A 22,538-nucleotide genomic window follows, 5' to 3' on the forward strand; every position below is an offset into this window, starting at 1 on the left:
TCAGAACTAAGAAAGGAAAGATGGACAACAGAGCGAAAGAATGAAGAGCGAGACAGATTAAACGCCCCACACCAGTAGAAACACATTTGAGCTTACCCATGATGTTGCACAATGACTTTAGTCAATAGGTATGATACATTTGTGCTTGAAGTGACAAATCTGAACTTCCCACTTTGTGCAAATCCATATGAATGCGGAGTCTATTCCTATGATATGACATACAAATAATTTTCAACCTGTGTTTCACTTCAGGGCTGGGTTTTATTTGAATGATACCACCCACCAGCATGTATATTAATCAGAAACAGCTGCAAAGCTATTCCTCTTCATGACTGAAATGAGCCAAACATCCTTGTATTCACTGAGCTATGGAGCTAATTAAAACAACTTGTTTCTTACCAGAAAATTATCAGAATCAATTGGATAATTTGTAAATGTTCACTTATTTTTGAGCTAGTCTGTATTAAAATGAATGGTATAATTGTGTTATATGGTAGCATTTTGCAAACCCTCTCCCCCCGTCACCCCAAGGTGAATGGTTTTGACAACTAAAGTTTTGCTTCACTACATGCTCCACTACTTTAATTGTTAGAACATTAGCTAGAAACCACAAGTGTCTATCCAGATAACGAAAAGGCACCTGCGAAAGAAAACTTAAGTAGCGTATAGTTAGTTACATGTCATTTGTGGTGTGAATGATCATGAGCAAAGTCACGGTAGCCTGTAATTTCACTTCCCCTGTGAGAACCTGGAGCACAGGCTGACTTGGGTTTGCTGTACCGCAGCCGAGGCCTGTCAGTAGCCTACGTAACGTTGCACCTTGTCCATTACAATGTAGAAAAACGCATATCAACTATCTTTCAAAAGTTATCCATATTACCGAAGCTTCATCGTATTCTTTCAAACTATTTAGGAGGCTGAAAAGATTTGGCATGGGCCCTCAGATTCTCAAAAAGTTCTACAGCTGAACCACTGAGAGCATCTTGACTGGCTGCGACACCGCTTGGTATGGAAACTGCTCGGTATCCAACCGCAAGGCGGTACAGAGGGTAGTGCGTACTGGGCCGAACTCCCTGACGTCCAGACCTCTATACCAGGTGGTGTCAGAGGAAGGCCCTAAACATTGTCAAAGACTCCAGCCACCCATGTCATAGACTGTTTTTTATGCTACTGCACTGCAAGCGGTACCGGAGCGCCAAGTCTGGCACCAAAAGGCTCATGAACAGCTTCTACCCCCAAGCCATAAGACTGATAAATAGTTCATCACATAGCTACCCGGACTATCTGCAATGACCATTTTTGACTCTTTGCACACAACTGCACTCTACCCACACACACACACATTCTAACACTGACACACCAACACATACACACATTTCCCTATTTATTTATTTATTTTATTTTACCTTTATTTAACCAGGTAGGCAAGTTGAGAACAAGTTCTCATTTACAATTGCGACCTGGCCAAGATAAAGCAAAGCAGTTCGACAGATACAACGACACAGAGTTACACATGGAGTAAAACAAACATACAGTCAATAATACAGTATAAACAAGTCTATATACAATGTGAGCAAATGAGGTGAGAGAGGTAAAGGCAAAAAGGCCATGGTGGCAAAGTAAATACAATATAGCAAGTAAAACACTGGAATGGTAGTTTTGCAATGGAAGAATGTGCGAAGTAGAAATAAAAATAATGGGGTGCAAAGGAGCAAAATAAATAAATAAAAATTAAATACAGTTGGGAAAGAGGTAGTTGTTTGGGCTAAATTATAGGTGGGCTATGTACAGGTGCAGTAATCTGTGAGCTGCTCTGACAGTTGGTGCTTAAAGCTAGTGAGGGAGATAAGTGTTTCCAGTTTCAGAGATTTTTGTAGTTCGTTCCAGTCATTGGCAGCAGAGAACTGGAAGGAGAGGCGGCCAAAGAAAGAATTGGTTTTGGGGGTGACTAGAGAGATATACCTGCTGGAGCGTGTGCTACAGGTGGGAGATGCTATGGTGACCAGCGAGCTGAGATAAGGGGGACTTTACCTAGCAGGGTCTTGTAGATGACATGGAGCCAGTGGGTTTGGCGACGAGTATGAAGCGAGGGCCAGCCAACGAGAGCGTACAGGTCGCAATGGTGGGTAGTATATGGGGCTTTGGTGATAAAACGGATTGCACTGTGATAGACTGCATCCAATTTGTTGAGTAGGGTATTGGAGGCTATTTTGTAAATGACATCGCCAAAGTCGAGGACTGGTAGGATGGTCAGTTTTACAAGGGTATGTTTGGCAGCATGAGTGAAGGATGCTTTGTTGCGAAATAGGAAGCCAATTCTAGATTTAACTTTGGATTGGAGATGTTTGATATGGGTCTGGAAGGAGAGTATACAGTCTAACCAGACACCTAAGTATTTGTAGTTGTCCACGTATTCTAAGTCAGAGCCGTCCAGAGTAGTGATGTTGGACAGGCTGGTAGGTGCAGGTAGCGATCGGTTGAAGAGCATGCATTTAGTTTTACTTGTATTTAAGAGCAATTGAGGCCACGGAAGGAGAGTTGTATGGCATTGAAGCTTGCCTGGAGGGTTGTTAACACAGTGTCCAAAGAAGGGCCGGAAGTATACAGAATGGTGTCGTCTGCGTAGAGGTGGATCAGGGATTCACCAGCAGCAAGAGCGACCTCATTGATGTATACAGAGAAGAGAGTCGGTCCAAGAATTGAACCCTGTGGCACCCCCATAGAGACTGCCAGAGGTCCGGACAGCAGACCCTCCGATTTGACACACTGAACTCTATCAGAGAAGTAGTTGGTGAACCAGGCGAGGCAATTATTTGAGAAACCAAGGCTGTCGAGTCTGCCGATGAGGATGTGGTGATTGACAGAGTCGAAAGCCTTGGCCAGATCAATGAATACGGCTGCACAGTAATGTTTCTTATCGATGGCGGTTAAGATATCGTTTAGGACCTTGAGCGTGGCTGAGGTGCACCCATGACCAGCTCTGAAACCAGATTGCATAGCAGAGAAGGTATGGTGAGATTCGAAATGGTCGGTAATCTGTTTGTTGACTTGGCTTTCAAGACCTTAGAAAGGCACGGTAGGATAGATATAGGTCTGTAGCAGTTTGGGTCAAGAGTGTCCCCCCCTTTGAAGAGGGGGATGACCGCAGCTGCTTTCCAATCTTTGGGAATCTCAGACGACACGAAAGAAAGGTTGAACAGGCTAGTAATAGGGGTGGCAACAATTTCGGCAGATAATTTTAGAAAGAAAGGGTCCAGATTGTCTAGCCCGGCTGATTTGTAGGGGTCCAGATTTTGCAGCTCTTTCAGAACATCAGCTGAATGGATTTGGGAGAAGGAGAAATGGGGAAGGCTTGGGCGAGTTGCTGTTGGGGGTGCAGTGCTGTTGTCCGGGGTAGGAGTAGCCAGGTGGAAAGCATGGCCAGCCGTAGAAAAATGCTTATTGAAATTCTCAATTATGGTGGATTTATCATTGGTGACAGTGTTTCCTATCTTCAGTGCAGTGGGCAGCTGGGAGGAGGTGTTCTTATTCTCCATGGACTTTACAGTGTCCCAGAACTTTTGAGTTAGTGTTGCAGGAAGCAAATTTCTGCTTGAAAAAGCTAGCCTTGGCTTTTCTAACTGCCTGTGTATAATGGTTTCTAGCTTCCCTGAACAGCTGCATATCACGGGGGCTGTTCGATGCTAATGCAGAACGCCATAGGATGTTTTTGTGTTGGTTAAGGGCAGTCAGGTCTGGGGAGAACCAAGGGCTATATCTGTTCCTGGTTCTAAATTTCTTGAATGGGGCATGTTTATTTAAGATGGTTAGGAAGGCATTTTTTAAAAATATCCAGGCATCCTCTACTGACGGGATGAGATCAATATCCTTCCAGGATACCCCGGCCAGGTCGATTAGAAAGGCCTGCTCGCAGAAGTGTTTCAGGGAGCGTTTTACAGTGATGAGTGGAGGTCGTTTGACCGCTGACCCATTACGGATGCAGGCAATGAGGCAGTGATCGCTGAGATCTTGGTTGAAGACAGCAGAGGTGTATTTAGAGGGGAAGTTGGTTAGGATGATATCTATGAGGGTGCCGAGATTGAGGGCATCAAGTTTAGATTGTAGGATGGCTGGGGTGTTAAGCATGTTCCAGTTTAGGTCACCTAGCAGCACGAACTCTGAAGATAGATGGGGGGCAATCAGTTCACATATGGTGTCCAGAGCACAGCTGGGGGCAGAGGGTGGTCTATAGCAGGTGGCAACGGTGAGAGACTTGTTTTTAGAGAGGTGGATTTTTAAAAGTAGAAGTTCAAATTGTTTGGGTACAGACCTCGATAGTAGGACAGAACTCTGCAGGCTATCTTTGCAGTAGATTGCAACACCGCCCCTTTTGGCAGTTCTATCTTGTCTGAAAATGTTGTAGTTTGGAATTAAAATTTCTGAATTTTTGGTGGTCTTCCTAAGCCAGGATTCAGACACAGCTAGAACATCCGGGTTGGCTGAGTATGCTAAAGCAGTGAATAGAACAAACTTAGGGAGGAGGCTTCTAATGTTAACATGCATGAAACCAAGGCTATTACGGTCACAGAAGTCATCAAAAGAGAGCGCCTGGTGAATAGGAGTGGAGCTAGGCTCTGCAGGGCCTGGATTCACCTCTACATCGCCAGAGGAACATAGGAGGAGTAGAATAAGGGTACGGCTAAAAGCTATGAGAATTGGTCGTCTAGAACGTCTGGAACATAGAGTAAAAGGAGGTTTCTGGGGGCGATAAAATAGCATCAAGGTATAATGTACAGACAAATGTATGGTAGGATGTGAATACAGTGGAGGTAAACCTAGGTATTGAGTGATGAAGAGAGAGATATTGCTCATTGTGTATTTATTCCTCGTGTTACAATTTTTAAATATTATTATTTGTATTTATTATGGATCCCCATTGGCAGCAGCTACTCTTCCAGGGTTCCAGCAGTTATAATTTTTATTTTATTGTATTCTGCAATGTTTGGACAGCATTTCACTGTTAGTCTACACTAGCTGTTGACGAAGCATGTGACAATGAACATTTGATTGGATTTGATTCATTTCTATTTGATTTGCGGCTGCAATTTACAGAAGATGGCAAATTTTAGCGATAACAATAGATGGCGAAGTCAAAGATAGGTCAGTAGTTTCCATCTGTGGCAAAGTCGTCCCTAAACCAATGCTTTTGACAAACCCAGCTCCAGAACCAGCCATACAGCCAGCTAGCTAATCTTTCCAATATGATGTAGTAAAAAAAAACAAAAAAAACAGCAACAGATAACATTAGTTAGCTAGATAAGGTTAGCATGCTAGCTAGCTACACTGACAGCTGTCTGTGCCCTATTTGTTGATGTTTATCAACCAAAATTCCCAATTCATTAATATGAAGCCTTCGTCATTCTTCGGAGGTGGAACCTAAACGTGCATTTCATCTCCAGGGCAGGAAATTAAGCCTGAAATAGTGGGAGCAACTTCCTCTGTGGGGGTCCTATAAGAGAGAGTGTAGAGGATGGAGAGGACCCTGGTGGAGGCATTTGAATGCAGAAGACAATTCAGTTGAATGCATTCAGGTATCCCCTTTCCCTTTGCCTAAATGTACAGTACCAGTAAAACGTTTGGATGTTTTTCCTTATTTGACTATTTTCTACATTGTAGAATAATAGTGGAGACATTACTATGAAATAACACATATGGAATCATGTAGTAACTAAAAAGGGTGAAACAAATCAAAATATATTTTATATTTGAGATTCTTCAAAGTCGCCACCCTTTGCCTTGATGACAGTTTTGCACACTCCTAAATATTTTTTTCCCCGGTAACCCCTCTGGGTTGGATTAGCTTCGTGTTCACGTGAAACATCATCATACAGACACCAATATGTCAGATACAGTATGTACTCGTCATGCAGCAAAGTCCTTTTGTACAGTCAATGTGTGTGTGTTTGTGTTTTTATGTTTAGCAAACCTATTTAGAATGTGAAATCACCTCTTTTCTGGATGGGAGAAATTGTGAATGGGAAATATTCAATGCCTGTGTTATCATAATGATTAGCAAAGCAAGTTCAAACATCGGCCTCTCCGGTTCCTCTCCCCCCAAAACCCAGTCCCTTCTTAACTCCCAATCCACCATCCAGGCGCACCAGTGCTCCCTGCCTTGCAACTCAATCAACCTCCGCCCCATCTCCACGACCCTGCTCCAATGGCCAGAAGAGGAAGACAGCTGAGGATCCTTTGGACACCGACATCATGCAGCGGGTTGATGATATAAAGACACGACAGCAGTGTCCAGGAAAGGACGCCTACGACGTCGTGGCACCATGGACGGTGTCTATTCCTGCTGATCAACGTCTCCCCGTTTGTCTCACCCCAAAAAACGGTTGCTGGCGCATGTTTATACTTATTTCCTCATTCACATGTTACTGCTGTTCAACATGTTTCATCTGTGTATTACATGGTTTTAATTCCACCATGTTCCTTTTGGGATAGTCAATACATATGTAAAAGGTATTTGTCTTTGTACTGGCAGAAAATACTCCTGTTCTGAATCAGTCACTCAGCAAACTTGTACTGCTTTGCACATGAACTATGTAGATTAGGTTAATGTCTTGGGGGGGTGGGGGGTTGTCCTTATTGTCTACAGCTGGACACTCACCATTGTACGAAAAGGAGGAAGGGTCTCCATTGAAAGGCCACTACACATGACCATGTACAACCTTGTGTTATGTAATGTCTCGAGGGTCTAGTCTTATTGTCTACAGCTGGACAGCCATTCTCACCCATGTACCACAGCAGGAAAGTTCTCATTGAAAGGCCACTACACATAACACAAGGTTAGGTCAATGTCTTGAGGGTCTAGCCTCGCCAAAAATACATGAACAACTAAAACAAGGATAAAGTGACTGTCATTATAGTACTCTTTATTGTGATTTGTAAAGTGTGAATAAGTCCCCAAAAAATTGATTTCGAATGGACCATTATCATGCACCTGTATTGAAACAGGTGCAGCGGGAAAAAAATGCATGTCATCTATGCACTTAAATAGCGAATGGAGGACGCTTTTCCACGTTGTTTATTTTCATGCGTGGTTTATTTTCATGCCAGTCAGGTAGGCTATACTGTTGTAAATATAAGCAATGTGCTTAATATTAGGAAAGTTGAGAAATAAATATAGTAAGCCTAGCCTATAGAAAAATGATGGGATCCTCCTCTTTTTATTAGCGGCCATCACTCTGTTTTCTCCTGCAATTGCATAGCCTATAGAAATGTTGCGCAACATGAGCTCATTGGCTCTCATGAAGTGTTTGATTAGATTTTCGATCACATTTGCATTGATGTCAATGTGATTAGAGGGACAGTAGAGTGCTGAGTACCAGGCAATTAGCAAGTTTGGTAGGCTACTAATGACCATCAGCAGCCTCGGAGCTTGGAGAAGTCTAATTACAGTGACTAAAAGGTAATGTGGAATTTGACTGCCTTCATGACTCATGACCGCCAGTTGGTAATACGGTCACCGCAACAGCCCTAGTTCAAGCTCTTGCTCCTCAAACTCTAGCAATTGCAATTCAAAAAGAGACATGTTTGCTTCTGCGGCTAAGAAATAGTGTCGTAAAGCATATAACACCGGACTAGCCTGACATGTAACTAGCATTTGTAAACAGGTATATAACACCGGATCCGGAAGTTCAAACATCGTCGCTAGCTAGTCAAAAAAAGAGTGCCTCGGCTCCTCTTGCTTGGTCAGCTACTCTTGCTCCCCAAGTCCCCTAGTGGATATACACTACACAAGGCGGCCTTCCTCTCTGGGTGGAATGCAACGAAAAGAGCTTGTAGCCATCTTAAGGCTTCCCATCCAAAACAGTTTGGAACAGTTTGTGCATATATTAATGATGATGTTTTGTTTTGAATGTTTTTGTTCGTTTTGGTCTTTGGTCTTCGGCCTTTGGTTTTGGTCTTCGGCCGTTGGTCTTCGGTCATTGTTTTTTTGGCTGTTCGTATTTTTTTCTTTCTCGGTAGCGGTAAGTCTATGGTGATTGGCCAACAGTAGGGATACTTCAATTAAGTGTCTCTTGTCATTCAACGAGAGACGATTCGTTTTCATGCAAATTTCTTCACTTACGAAATACTGCACAACATCTTAGTTAGATGTCAAATTGCGCGACTAAGATCTACTTGGCAAAAACATCAAAATTAATGACAGATTTCTTGAGTAATCTAAGATTAATTCTGACTATTTTGAGGAAGTGTATACTGGCTACGGCGTCTCAAGATGGACAAACAGTACTATTGTCGCTTTTTTCTTGTTTTTGAACCAAAGGTCTTTTAAGGGAGTATGTGAGCACACTCGTTCGGTTGGCCAAGCGGAGTTTGGCTAGACCAAAGCCGAACTAAAGCATGCTGATGCCTTTACACACAAAGCTTTATAGGAGAGTATAGATCAAACTAATAGCTGGTTTTAGAAATCCAATAGAAAACAGTGTTTGCCTGAAATCACCTAAAGTAAAAAGAGATTCAGTTTCAGAGGGAAAACTACCCTTGGCTTGAGTAAATCCATAAAGAAAGGGCAAGGAGGAGAGAGTAAAAGAAACAAAGATTCAGAGAAGTAAGTAAGATCTGTTTATTTATTGTTTGAAAAAAAAATACTCCCCCCCCCACACACACACACACACACACACACACTACATTGAGAAGGATCGAGAAACAGGAGTGTGCATGATTAAACTTTGATCCTCCCTCTGTTCAGTTTGTGTGCGGTTGTGTGTGCGTGTGCGCATGTGAAAGAGAGTGTGTGTTGAATGATAACTGTGATGTGGGGCTAGCTCTCAGGGGAGACAGAGACAGATAATGTGAATGTGGAGGGGCTGTGTTGTGATCCTGCGATAATGATTTTAGGGGGGTTATGGGTAGATGGTAGGAGGGGGAGGGTGGGGTGGCCTCTCCCCTCAGGATGTCCCTGGGTGATCCTGGCCTGAACTAAGTGGGTAGGGGGTGAGGGAGGGCAGGGTACAGGGGAATGTTTGTTTGTGTCTGATCTCTGAAACCACAATGACCTGAGAGACAAGGCGATGGACGTTGGTAGTGGTGTGTTTGTGTCCGTGTGTGTGCACGCGCCTGTGTGTGAATCAGTAGGTCTTTCTGCATCTGTATGGCAATGTGAGTGTGTGCATTTGTGTGAGTACATATGTGTGTATGAGTGTTTATTGACTCTGTAAAACCATTACAGTGAAAACAGATAAGAGTGGATGGAAGAGATAATGAGAAAAAGCAGTGGGTTTCATTTGATACCTGAAACCCAAATAAACCCCTCCGACCTGCCAGATTTTCACTTAGAGTCTTTTCTCATTTCAAGAGATTCTTGAGCGGTATCGATTCTCGAGGGACATTACTCTAATGTAAACTTGCTTATTTCTCATGGTTGAATGCTACCTCCGGATGGCGCACATGACACTCGCCTGACAGTTACACCCCCCCCCCCTCCTCTAAGCAGGGCAGCATAAACAAAATTGTCTCGTTGAGCCCAACATACAGGTAAAACTGTCCAGGCAAGAAGCATGCAGCAAGAATCTGATCAACTCACCTGGGCCTGGAACTTAGGCTTACGAGTGTTTTAACGATGCATCTTTCGTACAACGGCCTTTCCCAAAACACCACCTACGGCTGCAAATATTGGAGGCGGCTTATTCTAATGTTCTAATGTCACTTAGCCGTTCTACGAATGGTCTGACTGTAGGGGTTAGATTACGAGCGTTTTCAAGTGAAACATTCATAGAGATATGTGACATAATACCCATAAAACCTAGAGGTCAAAAGCAGAAATGGTTCCAATCGTTTTTCCACCAGTGATAGAAATACGTTTAGGATATTTTAGTTTTAAGCCTTTCGCAAACCTTAACCCTTACCTTAACCATCCGGAGCTAAGACCTAACCTAAACAATTTTACATTTACATGTATTCAGCAGACACTCTTATCCAGAGCGACTTACAGTGGTGATTGCATACCTTTTACTTTTTCATAATTAATGCCTAAAATTAACCCCAACCTTACAAAATCTGAGTTAATTCCTAAAGTTAACCTTAAACACTTAGAATTGCGACGTTTGTAACATCTTAGAAATTTGACGTTTGAGAAACATGGATGAACATCTAATTCTGTTGTGAGACTGAGAGGGAGCGCTTCGTGTAGGCTGAACCTGGCACAACGTTTTGATAGCCGTGTAAATCTCTCTCGGACAAGTGAACTTTTATCAATATATTCGCCTGTATTCACCCCTTAAAAATGAACTGACGGTTAGCTGCTAACGAGGCTATCACACAGAACTACAAATGTCCGTCAAGCTTCACGTCACTCACCTGGACATGATGACCTCGATGAGACTGCCGACTCAAGGTTAAGAGTCTCTGGATTAACTATTTAATGTTAGCTACATTTAGTAATGAATACATAGTTTAAATAGAAAATTCTGTGATCTGTCATGGGCAAGTTTTAAATGTAAATAATACATGTTATCTAGCTAGCTAGCTCATGGTTAACTAGTTTATATACATGTATTTTACCTTTATTTAACTAGGCAAGTCAGTTAAGAACAAATTCTTATTTTACAATGACGGCCCACCCCGGCCAAACCCTCCCCTAACCTGGACGATGATGGGCCAATTGTGCGCCGCCCTGTGGGACTCCCAATCACGGCCGGTTGTGATACAGACTGGGATGGAGGCCCGACTAGGTGCATTCTTGTCAAATAAATATGCGTCTTCATTCTTGATTATGGATGCATTCTCCAATTAGTTCCTCTGGCTTTGAATCTTCAACAGAACATATCATCAAGTTAGTTCTGAATTGCTTAAACACAGCAGTGCATTCTGGCACCATGAATTGAAATAGATTTCACCTCATTCATATAGTTGGCAGAAATAAGGGATTAAATATAGACCTTCACCATCTGAAGGAGAAGAGGATCTGGTAAAAAAAAAAAAAAGGCAAGGTTGCCAATACAGCCTTCTTCACAAAAAAAAATCCTAATATTCATGGCCAATTGTAAATATCTGACTACTACTAGAATAGTATTCTGTATAAGACACAAGTCCAAATGCATGAATAAGCCAACAAATATTAGCTAAAATGAAAATGTTCAATATAACTTTCATTTTGGATCAAGATAGCCAGTAGCTAACTAGCTGACAGCAAAGATTTGTAGTCTTGCACGATGTTTACTTTGCCGTTCATTAGTATTTTCGAATCTGAGAGTAAATAGAGCAGAACACATTGACAAATGTCACCTTGTCCGAGAGAGATTTATACAGTTATCAAAACGTTATGTCAGGGAAAGTCTACATGGAACACAGACCCTGTTAAAGGTGCTTCAAATGATGCTGAAAAAACCCCCGATTGGAACCATGTCCGCAATTAAACGCTAGGTTTTATGAGCATTTTGACTGTCCACTGTGGGGCTCTATAATGATGGCTTAAGGGAAACGGTGCAGAGTGATATAACGACACTCCTACAAAGGCTCTAACAATGAACTTAGCCTTTAATATGCTTTTGGGACACCGGGCCCAGGGGAATTATTAACGTTTACCTCTTATAAAGACTTCCATGATATTGATCAAATGAAGCCTTGTTCGTTCTAAGGTCACTTTAAAATGCGGAAGCTGTACTTTTATATTCGTATGAAAGGGGTAAACCTCCATGTTTGATATGCTAATGTGTTATTATCTCGCAAGCTACATTTAGCTGATTAATGTGTGTACGAACAACAAAATAAACTCTTTACCTGTCTACACATGCTTGTGAATTGTTGCATTATTCAAGAGTGTAATATTGTCCGGTTGCATTATTCAAGAGTGTAACGTTAGCTATTATGTTTTAGAGGAAAAATTGCTTGCAATGTTGAATATTTTGCAAGCTTACTGGCTCGTCAGCGGCTACTGTGATACTGGTATTTACGTAAACTTGGAGCTGCAGAGCAAGAATGTCTCGTTGCCAGCCACAACGAAAAGTAAGGCAAAGACGTCACGTAAATGACAAAAATGAACGCTCATATTATGTAAATTGCAATATCGTCGTGCTGCCTCTCCTTAAATTTTCGTCAATGTGAATATCCTCTTACAACAAAGTCCCCAATAAACCCATCTGACACTTTATATCTGTTTACATGATCATGAGTCATCACACATAGTCAGCCACACACAGGCTCCATTTTGAATCAGATTCACACAAATGCCTGCAAAAAGACATATGAAATACATGCAGGGAACAGACACATGAGTAACAGGAACCTCAGGCTTAATTTCTGAAACCAGGTCCAAAATGACCTGCTTGAAAAACATGAAGACGGCATCAATAGCCATAACTCTCAGTGAAGGGGTACATTGGGGTGGGACCAAACAGAGCCTGGTGATTGAAGCCACATGTTGAGGCACAGTGAGTGCAGATCACACACACACACACACACACACACTCGTGATTGATTGATTAATCGTGTGAGTGGCTCTTTTCCCCTAAAACGGCAAGTTACACAGAAAAGTCAAAGCAGATGACAATGTATGAATCACACAGTACACTATTACGGTAAACCACACACACGCACGCACTATAACATCCACCAGGTGGGATTCAGAACCAGTCATACACACACTATGCCTCTGAGGACTGACTCAGACAGAACATACGGTACAAACTAGAGAGTGATGAGGTGCTGAGCAGACCTACAGTCACAGTGATGTACTGTACTTAGAAAACAACAGACAGCAAGAGAATGTTAATATGATAGAAGAGATCAACAGTACATAGTGAACTTAATGGTATTTGATAAAATGATGGCATTTGAACGGCAGACAACATACAGTGTAAGTTGCTATTCTTTGCAATAATTAGAGGCGCACATTGACCTCACTTCAAATGGCTGAGATGAGTAGCAGGATGTAAGGTCTATGCTATCACTGTGTGAGGGGGGTTTGGGGTGAGAGGTCTGAGAGGGGCGAGATGAGAACCTCTGTGCCTGAAGGGCAGTGAGGGATGAAGGGTGGGGAATGGGGTGGGGAGGGGGGTAGAGGGTGAGGGTTGAAGGGTGAGAGGGTCAGAACAAACAGGTCTCCAAGATATTCATATTCAAACGCACAAAAGTATGTGGACACTGCTTGTCTTATTCCAAAATCATGGACATTAATATGGAGTTGGCCTCCCCTTTGCTACTATAACAGCCTCCACTCTTCTGGGAAGGCTTTCCACTAGATGTTGGAACATTGCTGTGGGGACTTGCTTCCATTCAGCCACAAGAGCATTAGTGAGGTTGGGTGCTGATGTTGGGCGATTAGGTCTGGCACACAGTTGGCATTCCAATTCATCCCAAATTAGTTTGATGGGGTTGAGGTCAGGGCTCTGTGCAGGCCAGTCAAGTTCTTACACACTAACCTCGACAAATCATTTCTCTATGGACCCTGCTTTGTTCATGGGGGCATTGTCATGCTGAAACAGGAAAGAGCCTTCCCCAAACTGTTGAAACAAAGTTGGAAGCACAGAATCGTCTAGAATGTCATTGTATGCTGTAGCGTTAACATTTCCCTTCACTGGAACTAAGGGGCCGAGCCTAAACCATGAAAAACAGCCCCAGGCCGTTATTCCTCCACCACCAAACTTTACAGTTGGAACTAGGCATTTGGGCAGGTAGTGTTTTCCTGGCATCCGCCAAACCCAAATTCGTCCGTCAGACTGCTAGATGGTGAAGCGTCATTCATCACTCCAGAGAAAGCGTTTCCACTGCTCCAGAGCCCAATGGCAGAGAGCTTTACACCACTCCAGCCGACACTTGGCATGGCGATCTTAGTCTTGTCTGCGGCTGCTCGGCCATGGAAACCCATTTCATGAAGCTCCCGACAAAACAGTTATTGTGCTGACTTTGCTTCCAGAGGCAGTTTGGAAATCAGTAGTGAGTGTTGCATCGGAGGACAGACGATTTTTATACGCTACGCGCTTAAGCACTTGGCGGTCCCGTTCTGTGAGCTTGTGTGACCTACCACTTCATAGCTGAGCCGTTGTTGCTCCTCCACGTTTCCACTTCACGATAACAGCATTTACAGTTGACTGGGGCAGCTCTAGCAGGGCAGAAATTTGATGAACAAACTTATTGCATGGCCGTGTGCTCGATTTTATATACCTGTCAGCAACGGGTGTGGCTGAAATAGCCGAATCCATTAATTTGAAGGCGTGTCCACATAATTTTGTATATATTGTGTACCAGCAGCGCTAAGAACTGGGAACTATATACTGTAGGACAGGGACATATACATACACAAAACACACACACAGACAAAGCTATTTGCTCAGACAAGCTGACATGTGTGCGAGGAACTCTGATACAGTATATAGGGAGAGTGAGACAGAGGGAAGAAGGGAGGAATTTGTAGATTGAGAGAAGAAGAGCGGGAGAGAGTAAGGGAGATAAGAGGCAGCAGTCCCACAGACACAGCGGAAGCTCCATATCACAGGAAGCGGTCAGATCCTCCTAACCACCCACTTCCTGTTATGAACCACCAAGAACTGGACATATCACAGAGAAGACCTACAACACGTGCACGCACGCACGCACGCACGCACGCACACACACACACACACAGTGGTAGAGGTTGATGGATGATGGCCATGATTATAAGGTTTAGAGTATCATTACAAACACAAAAGAAAATAAACGTCATCATACTGCCAGCGCAATCATTAGCCCTCAGTTTGTTCACACGCACAAACTTTTTACACCTACGCATGCACACCATCACACAAACAGGCATGGGTGCGTACACACACGTATGTACACACACACGTACACACGTACGTCAACACACACACACATACACACAATTATAGCGCGGGTGAGGTCAGCTCATTACCATAGTGACCACTAGTACCCACTCTCTCCACTTATTATATTCAGCCTTGAGCTGTTCACCCCACCCATGGGTTAAATAGACCTGACTTCAATGACACACACACACACAGAAACATTATGGGATATGGGTTACGCCCTCTGGACAGTGGGTGTGTACGTATGTGTGTGTGTGTGAGGCCCATACAAACTAAGGGCAGAGGGTTATAGTAATAAATAGGGCTGGGAATTGCCAGAGACTTCACGATATGATATTTTCACGATCCTAAATGTATTGCAATTCAATGTTCTAAACACATTGCTCACCATATGACTGTTGCAGAGGGACAAGAGAGAGACACGAGAAAACAAGTTTTGATCACTGTGCGGACAAGTGGCATCAATAAGGGATCCTAGCTTTCACCTGGATTCACCTGGTCAGTTTATGTCATGGAAAGAGCATGTTTTGTATACTCAGTGTAGATTACAGTGTGTATAGCATACTGAGTGTGGGAGGGGAAGTATGAAGAGGGAGGGGATGTATGAAGAGGGAGGGGAAGTATGAAGAGGGAGGGGATGTATGAAGAGGGAGGGGATGTATGAAGAGGGAGGGGATGTATGAAGAGGGAGGGGAAGTGTGAAGAGGGAGGGGATGTATGAAGAGGGAGGGGATGTATGAAGAGGGAGGGGAAGTGTGAAGAGGGAGGGGATGTATGAAGAGGGAGGGGAAGTATGAAGAGGGAGGGGATGTATGAAGAGGGAGGGAAGTATGAAGAGGGAGGGGATGTATGAAGAGGGAGGGGATGTATGAAGAGGGAGGGGATGTATGAAGAGGGAGGGGATGTATGAAGAGGGAGGGGAAGTGTGAAGAGGGAGGGGATGTATGAAGAGGGAGGGGAAGTATGAAGAGGGAGGGGATGTATGAAGAGGGAGGGAAGTATGAAGAGGGAGGGGATGTATGAAGAGGGAGGGGATGTATGAAGAGGGAGGGGAAGTGTGAAGAGGGAGGGGATGTATGAAGAGGGAGGGGAAGTATGAAGAGGGAGGGGATGTATGAAGAGGGAGGGAAGTATGAAGAGGGAGGGGATGTATGAAGAGGGAGGGGATGTATGAAGAGGGAGGGGATGTATGAAGAGGGAGGGAAGTATGAAGAGGGAGGGGATGTATGAAGAGGGAGGGGATGTATGAAGAGGGAGGGGATGTATGAGTGTGTGTAAGGGCTCTGGACTTGTTGAAAGTGTGTGTTGAAGTGTGTGTTGGGGGCTCTTGAATAGTGCAGTGACGCATGGAGGCCCTACAGGAGACCTATGTTCCCACCTGAGATCCAGATTTGACAGAGAAGGAGGGTTTGACCAGACAGGAGAGGGATGGAGCTGGAGAGTTTGTTACTGTAAAAATACACACACATGTATTATTAAATGTCAACCTAGGGGTGTTACTATGGGAAAACCATAATATGTTGTACTGAAAATGTTTATTTTGTTAAATCATCAAGAATTGTGCAGAAAAGCATCTGTACATTGCTTCATCATCTTGTAATAAACATTTGAATACAGGATCTTTATTTGATCACCCTGGTGCAGGATAACTTGTAAAACTTGTAGTGTATTTAAGGTTTCAAAAGGCTTCTGAGGTTTTTAATTTACACTTTGAAAATTCGCACTTGATTTTCCCTTATGAAAAATGTATCAATCCCTACAAAAATGCCAATGAATTATAATCCACAAAATAATTCAGATTTCCTGTTGCTGCAGGATTACTTTCCTGCTGTAGCAAAGTGGCTCAAATTAAGATCCTACATCTGTCCATAAAATGTCCATTGTCAACACTAGATGATCTATCAGAACTAATGTGACACTGTCAACACAATGCAATGAGGTGTTCCATTGCTCAATAAAGACTGACAAGAATTGTATACCACTAATCAACACTACAGTGATGTGATGGGCTATTCAGGAGTCATGAGCTTGAAGAGAGAGAGAGAAGGGAGGAGGAAGGGCTGGCGGAGAGAGGGAGCCAACAGGAAACTAGTAAATTAGAACCACATATCCCGTAAGTCCGTAACACATAACACATACTGTAGGTCTACCCTCCAGTGGATATTCTTAGGATTTGCTATCTCTACAGAGCAGAAAGGAAATTAAAAGACATCCAGAAATAGAGGTTGTTTTAACAGGGGAGTCAGAGAGAGGCAGGCAGGCAGACAGTCTTCAGGGTCAGAGAGGGCTGAGGGGATCTATACGTCTTACAGAGTATGAAGCGTCTAAGGGGTTTAGCCTGAGGGACTGAATAACCCATTAGGAGGAATGTGTGTGTGTGTGTGTCTTCTAATGTATTTTATTTTCAGAGGGCAGAGTTTACATAGTCTTAAATGGCCTTTCCAGAACTCTCTGTTCACACAAACTAACACCACATACAGTAACGCTACAACACCACAGATATTACAGAGAGCCGTGAGATGACAGGGCTCCTCTATAAAGTGCCTCTCACCTAGTAAAGTCTGCCAAGCTCTCGCATCCATAGCGCCATCTCTCCATCTCTCTCTCTCTGTCTATCTCTCCATCTCTCTCTCTATCTCTCCATCTCTCTCTCTCTGTCTATCTCTCCATCTCTCTCTCTATCTCTCCATCTCTCTCTCTACATCTCTCTCTCTGTCTATCTCTCCATCTCTCTCTCTATCTCTCCATCTCTCTCTCTCTGTCTATCTCTCCATCTCTCTCTCTATCTCTCCATCTCTCTCTCTGTCTATCTCTCCATCTCTCTCTCTATCTCTCCATCTCTCTCTCTACATCTCTCTCTCTCTGTCTATCTCTCCATCTCTCTCTCTATCTCTCCATCTCTCTCTCTCTCTCCATCTCTCTCTCTATCTCTCCATCTCTCTCTCTATCTCTCCATCTCTCTCTCTATCTCTCCATCTCTCTCTCTCTGTCTATCTCTCCATCTCTCTCTCTATCTCTCCATCTCTCTCTCTATCTCTCCATCTCTCTCTCTCTGTCTATCTCTCCATCTCTCTCTCTGTCTATCTCTCCATCTCTCTCAGTGTGAGAGGTTCACCTGGGTTTAAACAGGGTTTAGCTGGGCGGAAGTGAGAGGTTCACCTGGGTTTAAACGGGGTTTAGCCGGGCGGAAGTGAGAGGTTTACCTGGGTTTAAACGGGGTTTAGCCGGGCGGATGTGAGAGGGGGTGAGCTCATAGACGGAGCGCAGACGTAAAGCAGCTGTCAGCATCAAAGAGCAGAGCTGACCTGTGTGTGAGTGTGTGTGAGTGTGTGTGAGCCAGCGGGAGACAGACAGACAACCGGAGAGGACCAAGAGAGAGACCTGGCTCACTCAGAGCAGATAACAGAGCGGGGGGAGAGGGAGAGTGATAGAAGGGGGAGAAAGTGAGTGTGCTTTTGTGCAAAATGGAGAGAAGACCGAAACGGCGAGAGCGAGAGTGAAAAAGGGTGCGCCGAGAAAGACCGAGAGCGTGGAGATCTTGGGTTGAAGAGAGAGCGAGGAGGGTGAGACAGTTTTCTGTATTTACTCACAACAGAGCTTATCAGAGTCCCTGGATCCCCTTCCTTTGTGGTAGTGGAACAGCAACAGCACAGGAAGAACACTCATCTCTCTCTAGGTACTGACTGCTGCTGCTGGGAGAACCAACTGACAGCTGCTCTTTCTCTCCTCCACCTGAGGGAGGCGCTGCTGTGGGCACAGCTGGAAGCAGCTACACCAACGATGCTGAAACAGATTGACCCCTGTCTGTTATTTCTAAGGAACAGTGTAACAGAGGAGCTATTACTGTGGAATAGTGGGTTTGAATGAGTCACAAGTTTACTGATATTGGTATTGTATATCCCTGTCCTAAGGTCTGTGGGGACGAGCGCTTAGATGAGCCTGTTGTGCCTGCTGGTCCAGTTAGGAATTGGAGAGGAGGAGAGGGGTAGCAATAGAGGGAAGCGAGGGGAGCAGTAAAGGCTGTGGAGGAGAGGGGAAGCAGTACTAGGGGAGTAAAAGGGGGTCTGGAGGGCGTTCCCCCTGGCTCAGGGCTTGATTAACACCAGGCCTCCTGACAGGAAATGACCCGGCCAGCGCAGAGCAAAGCCGAGCGGCGGGAGAGCTTCCATCTGGCATCAGGGCTGTAGTAGAGGAGCACACACAACCACTAGGACCAGAACTACCCATCTATTCCCTCTATCTATCCCTTCTCTACTGTCCAGTGTCCAGTACCAGCAGAGAATCCGTTTCTCTCCCCTACTACTACCACCTCCATTGTCTCTGTACTACCATCTAAATGTAGGCCAGGGGTGTCAAACGTATGGAACAAATGCTAATGAAAGTTGTCTAGATCTTCTCACAAGTCCCAAAAGCTACTCCATTCCAAATGCTAATCATTTCATGCAGTACTTAATGTAATTGTAAGGGGTTAGGGAAAACAAGTCAATCACAGCGTAACTTGAGCCAAGTGAGAGATAACTAGTTGCGAGTAGTTGATAACAGAGCTGTAGGAGTGAGGGGGGAGAGAGAGAGACACGGAGGAGAGGGGACAGTTTGGGAAGGAAAGCGGGTACAGGGTGGCAGGTCATCTCTCACCGCTGTCTGGAATCCGTAATATAAACAGGCTCTCTAGTAGCAGCCAGATACAACACAGATAAACCGTAAAACACAGAATACTCTGGGAACAGGAGAACACGAAGACACAAGCACACATCCAGTCCCTAGTCTATTTCCATTAGCATTGAGACCCCTTCAAACTCTCCCCTTCTCTGGCTCTCTGTACAGTAGGAGTGCTGCAGATGCATTAGTAGTTTCATATAACTGGATGACCCTCTATGTGGGTAGCTCTGGGGTTGATGGGAGAGAAAGGTCAGGGGGAAGTAGAGAGCGGTTCAGGGGGCACACAGAGGACAGAGAGGGGAGACACACGGGGGAGTAGAGAGGACAGGAGGCCCAACAGGACCTCTCAACTAACCCTGTGTTAGAGGGTGACAGGGTGACCCCAGCCTGCACTGATGCGTGTGCAGGGGCCAGGGGCCACTGTCACAGAAAGGGGTTCTCTGGAGCCAGCGTGTGTGTGTCTGTGTGTGTGTGTGTGTGTAAGCGAGTGAGTGTGTGGGTAGGAGGAGAGGAGAAGAGGACAAGTGTCCCTCTCCATTCTTGTAGTTATAACTGCTTATGACTAGCCTTTTATGATATGCATGTCCTGTCCATAAACACACAGAGGAAGAATTCTGAGCTGAGGTTTAACACACTCCATAAAGCCGCCGGTCAGTCTGGAGGTGTAAACAACACATTGGGCCTGGTTCAGAGATTAAACCCCGTTTGGGGTCAAAACCTAAAGCGATATTGCAATGGTCGACCTTCAAAACAGGATCGCTGTGGATGAAGGGAACAGGCTGTTTTGTATTACTGATGACTACAGAAAAAGTGGAGTGGGCTGAGTGTGATGCGCGTGCACACACACACACACACACACACACACACACAGACACACACACACACACACACACACACACACACACACACACACACACACACACACACACACACACACACACACACACACAGACAAACAAAAACACACACACACAAGCACACCATGGCCTAACCTTCTGACCGGTCGTGTCCTGCAGTAGAGACCAGTTTAATTTCCGTTAATTAAAGCCTGGGGTTTCATGTCATCTGATGAACCGGAGAAGGCTGCACTATTGACTTCTCTGATCATCTCTCAGCATGGTTAAGGGCCCTATGTGTGTGTATGTGTGTGTAGAGGGGGTCGATGGGTTGATGAATGTTTTCCAATTAAAAATGCAGGCTAATTTCAAGTTATTTCATAAATGCAGTGAGGGAACTTGGGAAATAATCTTAACCAAGCCTAATCATCACCCATGCACCCTCACGCTCCACTTCCCCCTGTAACTAGCACTCTGCAGCAGGGCCTAGGAGAGAGATAGAGCAAGGAATGAACTGAGAAAAAGGATGGGAGGCAGAAAGAGAGTGAGAGAAAGGATGGGAGGCAGAAAGAGAGTGAGAAAGGATGGGAGGCAGAAAGAGAGTGAGAGAAAGGATGGGAGGCAGAAAGAGAGTGAGAGAAAGGATGGGAGGCAGAAAGAGAGTGAGAGAAAGGATGGGAGGCAGAAAGAGAGTGAGAGAAAGGATGGGAGGCAGAAAGAGAGTGAGAGAAAGGATGGGAGGCAGAAAGAGAGTGAGAGAAAGGATGGGAGGCAGAAAGAGAGTGAGAGAAAGGATGGGAGGCAGAAAGAGAGTGAGAGAAAGGATGGGAGGCAGAAAGAGAGTGAGAGAAAGGATGGGAGGCAGAAAGAGAGTGAGAGAAATGATGGGAGGCAGAAAGAGAGTGAGAGAAAGGATGGGAGGCAGAAAGAGAGTGAGAGAAAGGATGGGAGGCAGAAAGAGAGTGAGAGAAATGATGGGAGGCAGAAAGAGAGTGAGAGAAAGGATGGGAGGCAGAAAGAGAGTGAGAGAAATGATGGGAGGCAGAAAGAGAGTGAGAGAAAGGATGGGAGGCAGAAAGAGAGTGAGAGAAATGATGGGAGGCAGAAAGAGAGTGAGAGAAAGGATGGGAGGCAGAAAGAGAGTGAGAGAAATGATGGGAGGCAGAAAGAGAGTGAGAGAAAGGATGGGAGGCAGAAAGAGAGTGAGAGAAATGATGGGAGGCAGAAAGAGAGTGAGAGAAAGGATGGGAGGCAGAAAGAGAGTGAGAGAAAGGATGGGAGGCAGAAAGAGAGTGAGAGAAAGGATGGGAGGCAGAAAGAGAGTGAGAGAAAGGGAAAAGACAGGAAGAAGAAAAGAGCAAGAAAAAAATACAGAAAAAGCGGATGGCCAGAGTGTATTAGAGAACCTTTTATGTCCCAGGACTGTTCCCATCAGTGGAGAGAGAGGCGTGTTGCCGTGCCAACCTAAACAGCAGCATTGGGGAGGTCCGTCTTTCCCGTCGCTCCCTACTTCCCTTCACACAGCCCATGGACAGGATGGAAAACAAACCCACCCCGTGTGTGTGTGTGTGTGTGTGTGTGTAAGACAGGGGTGCTCAGAACATAAAACGAGTGCAAATCCAGTAAAATATACTTAAACCTTCCTGTCCTCCCCTTCACCACCATCGTCACATACAGTACCAGTCAAAAGTTTGGACACACCTACTCATTCAAGGGTTTTGCCTTGATGACAGCTTTGCACACTCTTGGCATTCTCTCAACCAGCTTCATGAGGTAGTCACCTGGAATGCATTTCGATTAACAGGTGTTCCTTGTTAAAAGTGAATTTGTGGAATTTCTTTCCTCAATGCGTTTGAGCCAATCAGTTGTGTTGTGACAAGGTAGGGGTGGTATACAGAAGAAAGCCCTATTTGGTAAAAGACCAAGTCAATATTATGGCAAGAACAGCTCAAATAAGCAAAGAGAAATGACAGTCGCAAAAACAGTCGCAAAAATTGTAGTCGCAAAAAGCATCAAGCACTATGATGAAACTGTCTCTCATGAGGACCGCCACAGGAAAGGAAGACCCAGAGTTACCTCTGCTGCAGAGGATAAGTTCATCAGAGTTACCAGCCTCAGAAATTGCAGCCCAAATAAATGCTTCACAGAGTTCAAGTAACAGACACATCTCAACATCAACTGTTCAGAGGAGACGGTGTGAATCAGACCTTCATGGTCAAACTGCTGCCAAAAAAACACTACTAAAGGACAC

General features: G+C 44.5%; 1 protein-coding gene across 1 annotated transcript in view; it reads right to left on the reverse strand.

The window, feature by feature from the left end:
- The window catches only part of LOC112249068 (sec1 family domain-containing protein 2-like), a 65,326-nt gene extending 44,478 nt beyond the window's left edge, over positions 1–20,848 (reverse strand). Inside the window, exon 1 of the mRNA XM_024418706.2 lies at positions 18,383–20,848. Coding sequence (XP_024274474.1) covers positions 18,383–18,458 — 76 coding nt within the window. The 5' untranslated portion in view covers positions 18,459–20,848. The remainder of the gene's footprint in view (positions 1–18,382) is intronic.
- Positions 20,849–22,538: the final 1,690 nt, after the last annotated feature.

This window comes from Oncorhynchus tshawytscha, linkage group LG01, assembly GCF_018296145.1.
Source record: "Oncorhynchus tshawytscha isolate Ot180627B linkage group LG01, Otsh_v2.0, whole genome shotgun sequence".
Lineage (NCBI taxonomy): Eukaryota > Metazoa > Chordata > Actinopteri > Salmoniformes > Salmonidae > Oncorhynchus > Oncorhynchus tshawytscha.